The 14,252-nt window shown below is 37.2% G+C and overlaps 1 protein-coding gene across 2 annotated transcripts in view; it reads left to right on the top strand.

Moving 5' to 3' along the window:
• The window catches only part of Siae (sialic acid acetylesterase), a 34,587-nt gene that overhangs the window by 10,397 nt on the left and 9,938 nt on the right, over positions 1-14,252 (top strand). Inside the window, exons 3-7 of one of the 2 annotated variants that reach the window (XM_040285441.2) lie at positions 1,110-1,285; positions 5,769-5,907; positions 9,408-9,576; positions 11,111-11,220; positions 11,752-11,885. In XM_040285441.2, coding sequence (XP_040141375.1) covers positions 1,110-1,285; positions 5,769-5,907; positions 9,408-9,576; positions 11,111-11,220; positions 11,752-11,885 — 728 coding nt within the window. Of the gene's footprint in view, positions 1-1,109; positions 1,286-5,768; positions 5,908-9,398; positions 9,577-11,110; positions 11,221-11,751; positions 11,886-14,252 lie in introns of both variants that reach the window. The other variant, XM_005339522.5, reaches the window with a different exon arrangement.

The following is a 14,252-nucleotide window of genomic DNA, read 5'->3' as shown; positions in this document are numbered from 1 at the left end:
GGATAGCTTCTCAGCTCCTTAATTGAGTTCAAACATCTTAAATTTTGTAAATGACTCTGAAAATATTTAATTAGACAAATCAAAATAATTTTTTCACAGAGAGATTTATTTGTATGTCTTCTGCTTTCTTTCTTATTGGTGTACTGTATTATACATAATATTGGTTTCATCATGTCATTCATACTTGCATGCAACATGACTTGATCAATCTCATTTCAGTGTCTTCCCTTTCCCTCCCTTGATCTGCTTGCTTTATTCTATGGATCTCCCTTATATTATTATCATTGTTGTTTTAATGCATTATAATTATATGTATCAATTGCTTATATGTATTGATTTATTATATATTTACTATGTATTACATATGCATATATAATATATACATATATTATATTACACACATATATAATTCATTGCAGTAAATTCATACCTGGACATAGCATAGTTTGATAGATTTCATTTCATGTCCTTCCCTCCTCCCATCATGTCAATTTCCCTTCCACTACACTACTAGTTTCTTATTTTCATCCCACTAATTTTTGATGAATCAGTTTCTTCATGCACCTGTTTGTAGGAGAACCCAGCACCACTGGTGGTATTAATTCTTGTTAGGAACATGAGAGGAGGAGGGGGTTGATAAGAGGGGTGATTGTACTATAAGGGAGAGTTTCAGATTATAAGTGATTTTTTTTCTATAATCTGTGCTCACATTTGATTGGATAATTACAAATTAGTTTGGGGTACAGAGAAAAGATTAGATTATGTTAGTATTGACAGTTGGATAGTGTAACAAGAATTTCTGTTTTATGTTTTTTTTATACTAAATTCCCTTGAATTTTAATCTGTGTGTATTTTTGTCTGTCCTCATTTAGGATTATAACTGGGCAACTTATTTCAGTTAAAAATAAGAAGGGATTGGTACAGATTACAGATAAAAATGCTGCTGCTCTTGTCAGTTCTATCTATTTTTTCTGAAATATGGCCAATCTTTATAACTTTGAATACAGTTTATCACAGTCTGGAAATAGCTATAAATGAGTATAACTGGGCTTTAATTTCATTTGAAGTGATTGACTGATTAACTCCTTGGAGACCTGTTGTTATTTTAGCACCCTCTAATACCTGGATGGTGATACTGGATCCTATGAAGCCTGGTGGACCTTTTGAAATGATGGCACAACAGACTTTTGGGACAAGAAATATTACCTTGAAAGTCCATGATATCTTATTTGGAGATGTCTGGCTTTGCAGTGGGCAGAGTAACATGCAGATGACTGTATTACAGGTAATGTTCCAGAGTAGTAACAATAAATAATATTGATGATAAAGAAGAAAGAAAAGGGTGCAATAAGGAGAAGGAAGGCTGTTTCTGTTTATTAAGTATTTACCATGTGTCAAGATCTGTTAAGTGCCTTCATGTATAAATTAAATTTAACAACCTTAATAAGTAAGTTTGATTAAATTGGCAGTAATTGATTGGCACTAGTATGTTTCTATACTTTGTTTGTTTTAACAGGTTAAGAACTTGGAAATGTTTCTGTTTTCCCTTACTCTTTCTACCAATCTGAGTTTCTTTTCTAGTTTCTTTTTATTTATTTATTTTTTCCTTCCTTCATTATACACTTTCCCATCTTTGAGAAATATTTAAATTTGAGGTTTAAAATCTCTATAATTAGATCATGATCTCAATTCAGCTCTCTTCAAAATTTTTTTAATTTTAGTCCTTTCAGATTAGAGTCTCTTTTTTCTTCTCTAGCTTCTATTCCTTATAATTTCTTCTTAGTGGCTTAAAAAAAAAACCCTATTACTAAATAATGCTATTTGAAAAGATCTCACTCTGGACATATCTACTTCATTTCATCATTAGTTTTCTAATTCAGAATCTAAATTCTTTTTTAATATTTACTTTTTAGTTATAGGTGGACACATATCTTTATTTTATTTTTATGTGGTGCTGAGGATCAAGCCCCGTGCCTCATGTGTGCTAGCGAGAGCTCTACCTCTGAGCCTCAATCCCAGCCCCAAGAATCTCAATTCTTATATTTAGGTTTTCCTAACCAATATTTTATTTTTTATAGTTCTTGCCTTACTTAAATATATGGAAAACTTTTGAATTGAAATGCTTATTAAACTGAATTTTGACTAGACTCTTCAATTTAGGTGAATGGACATAAAATTGAAGCTTTATCTCTTGATAGAAAGCATGATTTTGTATAGAGGAATTGCTGTTAACTCATTGAGGAAAACAGTAATTTCCTTAATGCTCTAATTACAGCTCCATGTTTGCACAGAAAGGCATGGACCAGATCTGTTTGTATCTATATAGTCACTTTCTCAATAGCAGTCTATGCCAAGGAATCCTATCCCATTTTCTGTCAAGCTAAATCAGATCTTGATTGTTACGAGTAAACACACTCTTTCTGCCTAGAATTTACTCTTAAGCATCTTCTGTACTAAGCTAGTGCTATGAGCTCTGAGATGTAGGGGAACAAAAAAAAATTCCATCTGAAATATCCAAGTGTTAATTTTTTATTTTAAACCATGCACTTGGTTTGCAAGACAGAATTTTAGGTGCTGATGGTATTGAAAGCCAAGTTTTCTAGTCTCTTAACAGTCAGTAGAATCTTATTTTTTTGATCAGAAGGATCTATGACTCCCCTTTTATTCTTTTGCTTCTTTTCCCCCTATAGGTCCCCCCCCCCAACCTCCCCCCAAAACATGCATGCACTCAAGCTTGCATCAAACACTGTCTTTCTTTCCCTCCTTCCCATGTGACTTTTCTGAGGAGGTAAAATTCTCACTATAACCTACCACTTTTCACATTCAAAGAAGGAAATGGCAGATTGTATGCCCATCTTGTTGTTAGGGTAAAGTGGAATTTTAAAATTGAATGTTATTTATAACACTGAGTGAGATGTTTATAAATGGAGAAAAATCTAAATGTTCATCTGTTGCCTCCTAAGTCAGGGTAGGTCTTACGACTTGGATATTTCTTGTTAGGCTTAGAAAAAGATGGCCAATATCAGACAGGAAACCCATTTCTCCATAGGTTGTCACTCCCCATATTCTTAGTTTACCAGTAGAGAAATTAAAATCTAGAAAGGAAGGACTGATACCATATCTCAGTAAAAGATTCACAGGAGTTTTGATGACTGGCTTCTTTATAGTTATTATGTCAACTTTAGGATAACTGTATTATGCTATAGTAGAATATAAAGTAACTTATAGAATATCCAGATTCTTTTAAGTCAGTAATTTTCTCTGTGTCCTTCACATGCATGCATGTGCATGCACATGCACACACACATTCACATATGCATGCTCTCACATGCATGCCTTGTTCTCCCATGCAGACCCCATGCCAAGATCCTCTGAGGAAATAGATTCTTGATGTGTCTTCATTAATTCAAGAATGTGGTATAAAGGTTACAAAATGAACACCGGTGAGCAGCTGCTTTGATGGCTAACGGTCTGGTCCCTAGAGAGGCAGCAGTGCTCTCCCTCAGCCTCAGCAGCATTAATGACTTCAAATACCTTGGTCTTCATTTACATCCTCATTTAAATACTTGGTAGAAAAATAATTACACTGAGGTGTTTGATGAGATGAAATCTGATCTCAGCAGATGGAGTAAGGCTTCCCCTTTCATCAGCAGGGAAACCAAGTGTCATTTAAATGAAAATCTTCCTGAAATCTCTTTATTCCTGAGTTTGCTGCCAATATCCCTGAGGAAATGCTTCCATCAAAAAGGCCTAGTAATATTGGGAAAGGCTACCAGTTTCAGAAGTAATTTTCATGAGGTACAGCAGAAAATTTTCCCCCATCCCCATTTTTGTTAACACTTTCTGTGATTTTCAAGTTCTGGCTTGAAATAGTACACAAGTGTGAGTTTGAAAATGGAAGTTTTCCAGGCAATGTTTTGGATCCAGTTCCATGTGCTGGTAACAATACAGGAGAATGCCAGCCACTCTGACTCCATTGGCCTGGCAGTACACTAATTGTTAGCAATGAGTCTAAAAGACAAGTAGCATGTTCTCCCATGCTCCCTCCCCAAGCTGGCATCTCATTGCTATGAGGCGCTTGAGTTCCCAGTCAGTGCGGAAGCTAGTGTGGGTGGAGAGGATGAAAGCAGTTTCATCCACTGTTTCCATGGAAGCAACATATGATCCTTCGTGCTTAGTGCAGAACTGAATTCCAAGGAAGGAGACTTTTTTACAGGTACTTGCTTCTGAAAAATAATTTCCCTGCCAGAATATACTGTGAGTGCATTAGCCTGTTTTTACTTTTGAATGTTTATTTCACATTAACCTTGCCAGGCAAGATCCTGAAGAAATAGGCCTGGATTTCCTGTGGAATTTTACTGAGACTGTATAATCTGTCCTGAAAGTAGGAAGACCAGTTACCTGGACAGGCTGGAGCTGCTGCTACCCAGAAGGCATTTCAGACCAGAATTCCCATTGTGACCAAAAGAGCCATTTCATTTGATTCTGGCTATCTCATTGGCCAGAGTAGGCTCAGTGGCAAGTCAAAAGATGATTCCAGGGGCAGCATATTTCAATGAAATTCTCTGTGGGGGCACCCTGGCTGCTCCATCATTTCTTTTCTACTGTGGGCTGGAGGGCCAGCTGTATTCTCCATGGTGGGTGGGAGGGAGAGCCAGCCAGCTGCACACTCTGTGGCTGGAGGCCAATGGAAAGTATCCCAGCCTTCTGTGCTGCTTGTTGTGGCGGTCCAGACTCAGCTGGAGCGCCTGTTCCCTGGGGCTAATGGTAACTGGTCTTTCTCAAGCTCCTTTGGCCCTTTGTTTTGGGAGAAGCAGGACTAGTTCAGGGGGTTAAGGAAGAGTCAAGAGAAAATACATAACTGAAAAGGTAAAGCAAGATATTGTCTATCTAGTTATTTTTAAAATAAAGGAAAACCTTAACTAAAAAATCAGGATTTAAGGAAATGGCAGTGTATACCTCATAGAGGAATGAGGTTTAATAGGACTAATGAATAAACTACTCAGTATTGTACACATATTTTTATCCAGAAAAGCCCTTAGCCACTCCTGTCATATTCTTGGTAACTGATGAGGATTCATAAATGATTTAGTATAATGTGATATATCTTCTATGTTTAAATTCTTGGGACTGTTCTGAGCTGTTATCCTGAACACCACCTTTCAGGTTGCCATGTACCCATGCTTTTCTCTAGTGATTTTTTTAGCATGACAAGATGAGAATGTATGCACTGTGAGATTGATTCCAGTATGTTTCAACTATCACTTTCCAGGTGTGTTTCTTTTGAATACACTTTTCTTGGATGATATGGATTATATTACATAAATCTACCTCCCCATGGCCTTTTTGGCTCCATATAGGCTCTCTAAGCATCATTTTTTAAAAAGAAGTTACTTGCCATGGCTTTCCATTATCAGATAATTTTTCAGAGCAGAAGTATTTTAGTTTTAAGATACCAGTGGTCTCTACTTACTAGTCAATATGTAGCCTAAAGTACTGCAACCCCCTCTTGTCTATCATAGACCTGCTTCCTAAGATCATTGGGTTCATTACATTCAAATCCTCCTTGGAACATGATTCATCATGGTCTCTTTTAATCAAAGTGGATCAAGGTGGTACAGTCCAGCTCATTACCAGTTCGGGTTATTTCACTTAATTTCAGTATATTGAAGGCTCAGAAGGAACTCAGTGGGTAGGAAGTATTTCCTAAGAGGCGGCAGCCAGTTCACCACCCATTAGGTTAAATAACATTTCAATTTCTCTTCTAGATATTTAATGCTACAAGGGAACTGTCCAGTGCTGCTGCCTATCAGTCTGTTCGCATCCTCTCTGTCTCGCTCATTCAGGCAGAGGAGGAGCTGGAGGACCTTGATGCGGTTGACTTGCCATGGTCTAAACCTACCTCTGGTATGTGAGCACTTTAGCATGTACTGTATGTTAAAGATGGGTCAGTGCTTTAAGTGGAATCTGTAAGCCCCAATGTGGTTCTTATCTATTATTACTGAATTATCCTTTTACTTATTTGTTATTGATTCTTCATTCCATTCCTGATAGTCATGTTTCACTTGTTTTTTTTTTCTCCAAGACTCCAAAAGACCTTTTCCTTGAGGAAAAGACTCTTCCTTTAATTTTGGTGAATATATTGAGGCTATTCAGCATGAGCTGTGCTAGTATCTCTCTCTATTGCCTTAACCCTCTGTTTTCTCTTCCTTCTTTTCTGTGTTTAAGGACAATTGACTGGTATCCTTTCAGGGCTAATTCTGATGGCTCTTACTTCTAGGGCCTTCTCTTATCCCTTAGGCTCAGTTCTCTCCCCCACTGTCTATTCAGCATAGAATCTTTTATTTCATGCCTTCTCAGTGTCAAGCTCTGTGCTAGTCCCCAAGGACACAACAGTGACTAAGATGGACACATAATCCCTACACAGAGTGTAGCCTTTTATTCTAACAAAGAAAGTTGAACATAACACCCTTCTCATGAAGCCTCATCTCTCTCCTTTACTTTTTTATACTTTTCTAGAACATCTTTTGTTTTCATTCTTTTCATGACCTTGCCATGGTTCTTTTATAATCTGGTTTCTGCTTCCATCTCAACAATTTGTTCAACTCAAGGCTACTACTCTTCTCATTTTGAACTCCATAGACCTCTGTGGCATTCAACTCTGTGGATCACCCCTGCTAGAAATTGCATGTTCCTCCTAGCTTGCACGGTACTTCCTTTTTCTATTTCTCCTGTTATCTTCTTCCCTGTTCTTTGCTTTTCTAATACCTTTCTTCAAATGTGGTTCCTGTGTTCTTTCTAGGTCCTTTTCTTTTCTGTCCATATATGCTTTACCTTGGTGACCTCAGTTTCTCCTACATTTTCAAGAGCTAATATATTCAGCAAATATCTAAGTGCCCACTATGGTCGAGGAACTGTTCTAATTGCTGTGGGTGTAGTGGTCAATAAAATAGACAAGAATATCCGATCTTATGGTACTTACAGTCTAGTGTGAAGGAATATGGAAAATGAATAATTAGTAAATCACATATGTAGTATCTGATGGTATTCTGTCTCACACTGTCTGAACTCTCCCCCTATAAGAGCTCTGGAACAGAATGGATTCAGGTTAATTTTTGGGTAATGTTTTTTTTTTGCTTTATGAACTCTTAATATGTGTTATTATGTGTTATCTGAAACTCAGGAATCATTTCCTTTTGCTCTCTGAACTCAGACTGAATAAATTTGGACATCATAGGATAGGTTAGATGATTATGTGTGCTAGTGAGACAAAAGTAATAAACAAAATACATCAGGGAAAGGAGGCCATATGGAAGGATTGGTAGGGAAGGATAGGTTGGGATGGGGTAGTGCTTGCAATTTAGAGTGGCCAGGGGAGTCCCAATTGAAAAAGGTGACATTTCAGTAATAACCTGAAAGAGGCAATGTGGATCTCAGCAGAAAAGCATAGTGGGTCACGTCTCTCCCACAGTTAGAATCTCTTCTTACTCTTCTATTGGCACATTGCTTTGACTTAAGGACTCATATAATTATATTTGATCCAACTGGTTGATCCAGAACACTCTCCCTGTCTCAATCCCTTATCCCTAATCACATCTACAAAGCCTTCCAGCCATGGGAGAGTATGCAGGTTCCAGGGATTAGGCTGTACACATATTTGTGTTTTTTTTCTGTTTGCCATGCATTCTCATTTTCCAGTTGCTTTCCATTTTCATTACTTCAAGATGTAGCTCCAACCTCCCCTCCAGATTTACCTTCACTATTCTCCTTTTTAAATCTCTGCTTCAGCCAAATACTTTCAGATATTTCCTATTTCACATGCTTTTAACACGTTTTTTCCTCCTGCCTAGAATCATAGTTCTGTTATTAAATTTCTGTCTATCCTTCAAGGTCTCTCCACTCCCTTCAGCCCTACTAGTTACTGTTATCTTCTACCTACCCCTCAGTGATCCACCTTAAACCAGCTACCACAGCTACTGAACAACAGCCAATATACAGTTACTGACACTTTATTATGTCCTAGACATTGGTGATACAGATGTGGGGAAGATGAAGACCTACTTTCAGGTGGCTAGTGGTGTTGTGGGTGAGGGAAACACTGAGTGGGTTATTGTAGTGAAATATAGTGATAGAGCTAGGTATTGGGTTTATGGAAGCACAGGGGAGGGGAGGTCAGTCTTTATCAGGCTTTTCATGATCTGACTTTCATTTGACATTTTTTATTTGGTATTAAAATTCCTTAATAACTATTTGTATCTTCTGAGGCACTTAATGTATTTTGCTTTGTATTTTATTCAGCAGAATATTCATCTTATTCTGTAAACGGCAAACCTAAGAAGAGAAGTCTTTTCAGATCTCTTTCTTTGCTATATCTCAACCATCTAGTAGTTCCTGACACATAGTAGGTGCTCAATCAATTTTAACTGATTTGAAATTGATTTGAATTTCTACTATTCTATTATCAACTTTTGGGATTCCAGCATTATACTGTGTTGAATTTGGATCTTCACAGGGCTAAGCCAGGAGGTCTTATGTTGGGTTGACTTGATTCTATCAGTTGTGTGTACATGCATGTTCCCCTCTTTGTCAGCTTTCCTATAACATGGAAATTGTTCACTCTAGCCTGTGTTGGTTACTGGAAATATGGACAAACAGTTTAGATTGCTGAAAATTTAAGCACTGGTTTTCATTTCTGTTGCTTTCCCTTTTGGTCAGACTTCTTATCACTATGTGTCCATGTCTTAATTACCATAGCTATAAAATTGACTATAAAACCACTCATAAAAAATACACATTTCTTTTCTACCTATTGTATCCTTGCTTTTCCCTTCCACGGAGAAAAGTAGAAATGAGTGGCCAGGTAAGAACAAAGGCAGAAAAAAGGATAATATAGGAACCCAGGGGCCTTTGTGCCACTTTTACCCACTAGGAGGAGTATTAACATTCTTAGATTCTAAGGAACCTGAGTAGATGGGGGAAAAATGGGGATACCTGTTTGCCTGGCTGGAGAGTTTTGGCTCCCTGATTATGTAAGTATATTATTTATACTCAGATTGAGAGTAAAATTATTATTCGCCTCTGTGCCAGGCTGAGAGCATTATTTCCTAATTATGGGAAGCATTTTAAGCATTTGAAAAAAATTGAAGACAGATAAAAGAAAACCATCACTAAGGCTATAGTATTCCCTTTGGATAAGATTCTCCTTAGGGAAGGTTTGAGAGATGCTTGGTCTTGGTGCTATATTTTCTCATTGCCTCTCAATCTTATCTTACTTTTCAATGTCTCAGAAAGGTACAGAAGGGATGATCCAAACTCACTCTTTTTACCTAGACCCATCTAGTAGCTGTAGCTCATATTGTGTCCACTTCTTTCCCCTTTTCTACTGTTTATTTGGACAGAAAACTTAGGCCAGGGAAATTTCACGTACATGTCAGCAGTGTGCTGGCTCTTTGGGCGTTACCTATATGACACTCTGCAATATCCCATTGGACTGATCTCCTCCAGCTGGGGTGGGACACCCATTGAAGCCTGGTCATCTGGAAGGTCCCTGAAAGCCTGTGGAATTCTTAATCAAGGGTAAGAAAGAATTTCTCCTGGAAGAAAGCCTACCAGAGAAGTATGTAAGAGAGAAGGTCATGGTCTTTGTTGGGGGGTTAAGTATATGTTGAATGCCCACATATGTGTTGAATGTATGGGATTTCTTCACGCACAGGTGAAGTGTGGTGTCATCACCACCACAATCATCTGAGAACATGCCAAGAAGGAGTTATGGTCCTTTTCCTTAGTAATAGCCATACCTGATGCTTACAGAAAGCTTCCTATATGCCAGGCACTGTTCTAAGTACTTTATATATATATTAATTCACTTAGTACTCAGAGCAACTCCTTGAAGTGTAGAATACTATTAACATCCTATGGATAAAGATGAAGTCTCAGAGAGGTTTAGGAACTTGCTTATGGACATGATTAGTAAGTGGCACATTCTGGCTCCAGTGTGTGCTTCTAACCATTAGGCTGTATTTCCTGGAGAATAAAATAGTGTAGGAACAAATGAATGAAGATGTACTAAAAACTATGTTAATATACTGACTTTGAAAGCCCATGTAGGAAAATCTGGATCAGACAGAATGTCTAGGGGAGAAAGGGCTAGTTAATAAAAATCCTGATACTAATGCCAACATGGAAATGAGCAGGATGTGACATGTTGTCCTGGACACTGGCTGAGTCACTCTGGGAGGAGGATGGACTTTGTTCTTTTTTTTTTTTCTTCTTTTATTTATTTATTTATTTATTTTTTTATCTCTTTTTTTTATTGGTTGTTCACAACATTACAAAGTTCTTGACATATCATATTTCATACATTAGATTGAAGGACTTTGTTCTTGATAGGGTTTGAGTAAAAGCTTGCCTGAGGGACAGTGAAGACATTAGCTTTGGGCAGAAAGAATGACCTCTAGTAGAATAGGAGGAAGGATCAGATCTAGCACATGGTGGGGGGTGGTGGTCTGAAGTCTAGGCCTTATAGACCTCTGGGGATGGGAAGGATAAGGGTGTGGAGAAGTGGGTGTATTCAGCTACTTGAAGATAAATTCACATACATTTTTTATAAGGAAATTTGAGACTGTTTAAAGTTTTTTTTTAAAAAAATGTTTTTTGACCCAGCAATTTCATTTCTGGAAATTTATCTTAAGGAAATAATTAAGCATGCATGCAATGATTAAGCTAAAAGGAAGATGATCATAGCATTGCTTATAAAAACAAAAAGTTTAAATCAATCTAAGTCTTCATCTATTGAGTAGTAGATAAACTTGTTGCCTGTGTGAGAACTCACAGGGAATCACTTCTCCCTTCTGGTTTCACTCATCTCATTTGGAAATTGGTATGGCCACTCTGAACTCATAGAAAGACACCCTTAACCTAGGAAGAACCTGGAGGTGAAATTCAAAGACTAATTACATATTTTCAAGTGAAACTGAGTAACCAATTTACTTGTATGTTGCTTTCATCAGAAGTTTGTCCCATGTGGAAGTGGATAGATGCCTAGCTTAGGGATCATCATGTGATTAATCACTAGCTTTCTGGTGACATATGTATTTCTCATTGATTATAGGCCCATTCCACAGGATTCTGTAACTGGTCCCAGTGAGCACTCTGTTCTCTGGAATGCCATGATCCATCCGCTACAAAATATGACTCTGAAAGGGGTGATATGGTACCAGGGTGAGTGCTCTGTTTGTTGATTGTCCATCATATAACTAGCTTTTGCTGTGTAACAAACCATCCTAGAATTTAGTGGCTTAATACAATAATTTTGCAATTCTATTTAGTTCACAATTCTCTGGGTTAGCAGTGTAATTCTTTTGTCTGGGTTGCTTCAGCTAATTCCCCCTGAGCTTTCTTACATATCTTTGGCCACCTGGCAGGCCTCTTTCTCAGATCTGTTGACTGGGGCTATGTGCTGGGCACCAGGTTCTCAGGTGGCCTTTCTTCCTTCACAAGCCGGTTCATTTATTATTTGCATAGTAATTTCAGGGGTCCAGTTGCTTCAAGAGAGTGAAGCCCAAAGCTGAAGCACTTTTCAAGTTTTTGCCCACATCACTTTTGCCAAGGCCTCATTGGCTAGAGAAGGTCACAAGGCCACTCCTAAGCACTGTGGGAAGGCTACTTTCTCAAGGCAAGGATAGGGGAAGGGCAGTAATGTAAGCTTAATTCTACTCCAGACTCCTTTCACGATTTTGGCTGCTTTTTTAGGGGAGTCCAATATGAATTATAATAGGGACCTATACAATTGCACGTTCCCTGCACTCATTGAAGACTGGCGCCAAACTTTCCATCATGGCTCCCAGGGGCAGACAGAACGTTTCTTCCCATTTGGATTTGTCCAGGTATGTATTGAGAGGAAGAGGGTTTATGAGCATTGGTGTAGGAGGTGCTATTTAGCTCTCTTCCTGGAATTCATATTCCTTTTTCCCCCTTCATAGTGTGCCAGTACTAGAACTGAATTAAGGCTTAATTCATGAGTTCGTTGATGAGACAATCTTTTTGAAAAAATCAATAAGCAACTGATATATTTTTATTATTAAAAAAAGGTTCTCTGAAAAACTATTAAAGAGATAAGCAAAAAAAGAAAAAAGAAAAGCTATAACCAGTGAGAATTCTATAATCTAAAGATAAGATGACTTGACTTTCTGCTCATAGTTTTGAAAGAGGATCCATTCCACAATACTATATCCTATCTTGCTTTTTATCTTAATGTGCTGTGTCCATTTTTAATGTCAACAAATATTAATCTTTCACACAATTTATAACAATTGCAGAATATTCTGATATATGGTTGTATTGTAATGTATTTACTGAGTTCTTTTTAAAATTTTTTATACTTTAGTGGTATTGAACCCAGGGGTGCTCTACCACTAAGCTACATCCCCAGCCCTTTTTATTTTATTTTGGGACAGGGTCTCAGTAAATTGCCCAGGTTAGTCTTGAACTTATGATCCTCCTGCCTTAGTCTCCTGAGTAGCTGGGATTTTACAGGCATGGGACACTGGACCTGGGTTTGATGAGTTCTTCTTTTTTTTTCCCTTTGTAAAAACTTTTTATTTGTTCTTTTTATTTACAGATGACAGTAGAATTAATTCTGATATATTTGATAAGTTCTTAATAGATAGGTTCTTACTTAGGTTGTTTTCAATGTTTTGCTTTTTATAAGTAGTGGCATATTTGTTTTCTTTGTAGCTGATTCCTTATAGCTTAATTATTTCCATAAGATAAATTCCCAGAAATGAAACTCCTGGGTCAAAAGCTACACCTTTATAAGGTTTTGAAAATATCCCCATTTTTCTGTAGAGATTTATGAATATAAGTTTTTACGTTTAGCATCTTACATGGGATCTTTATATCCTCCCTTACTTGCTATTGTGTATTCCACCCTCCAGAATGTGCCACTCTCTCTCTCGTAGACATTGTCCATGTTTCTTGCCTGGAACAGCATTTCTTTCCCATGTTTTCCTTGCTAATTTTAACCATTCTTTAGGCCTTAGCCTAGATATTAGTTAGTAAACCTTCTGTGACTCTCCAAAGTCTGGTGTTGGATTTCCTCCCCCATATAATGTGTTCTCTTAGCACCCTTTACTTCTCCTTTTTATTTTTACTTGCATATAAGTTGTGCACATAGCCATATTTTCCTGGATCACATTTATTATATTCCTAGTATCTAGTTGGTTGGCACTCATTTAATAATGTCTTAATACACGAAATGAGAAAATCAAGACATACCATATTTTTGATTAGAGGTAACTAGTTTAGAAATATTTGCTTTCAGCCTTGGAAAAGGAATAAATATATTTGACCAAATTCATAATTAATTTGTATTAACTGTTCATATGACCCAAGATCTGATGTTTTAGAAGGGTGGTAGTTCTGGCTTTTTTGGAACATAGGAAATTAAACACATAAAGTGTTATGAAAACAAGCTCTAACTTACAGTGCAGTAGCAGAGATAGATTTACAATATGAATGGGACATATATAGTTTAGACATTTGCCTCCCTGAATCCCACAAACACTTTTCTTCTTACCATTCTCCCATCTCCTCCACCTTGTCCTGATTTATTATATCTCCATCCATTTTGTTGTGGTTATGGGGATTGAACTTAGAGGTACTCTACCACTGAGCTCACTAATTTGCTGAGGCTGGCCTTAAACCTGTAGTCCTCCTGCTTCAGCCTCCTGAGTTGCTAGGATTACAAGTGTGTGCCACTGAGGCCTGCCCTCATTTGTTTTCGAGTAAAGATTTTTTATAGACCTTCTTTCCACTTAAAATGTTTTTGTGATTATTTCTTTTTTCTTACATTTTGACTTTGAAACAAGATTCTCATTTTCCAAACAGCAGCTCCTGCTACCAGTTCTGTATTACTGTATTTTTTCTCTCTTAGTCTATGTATGTGGTAATTTGAACATGATTTGAGTAATTCAAACCAAAAGTATATATTGAATACTAATTAAATAACTGTGAGGTGCTAGAAATATGTCACCGAGATCCCCTTTATGTTTTTTAGTTTACAAGTTCTTAACCTCCAGGCTTTAATTTTATCATCACTAACACAAATATGTTGGTTACTCGTGGAAAACTGGAAATATAAAAAATATATTTCTTTAAAAAATATGTATATATGTGTGTGTGTATATATATATATATACATACATATCTACACACACATATCCACACACACACACACAAACATATATTCAAAA

This window comes from Ictidomys tridecemlineatus, chromosome 4, assembly GCF_052094955.1.
Source record: "Ictidomys tridecemlineatus isolate mIctTri1 chromosome 4, mIctTri1.hap1, whole genome shotgun sequence".
In the NCBI taxonomy this organism is placed as follows: Eukaryota; Metazoa; Chordata; class Mammalia; order Rodentia; family Sciuridae; genus Ictidomys; species Ictidomys tridecemlineatus.
This window is presented reverse-complemented; position numbering and strand designations above follow the sequence as displayed.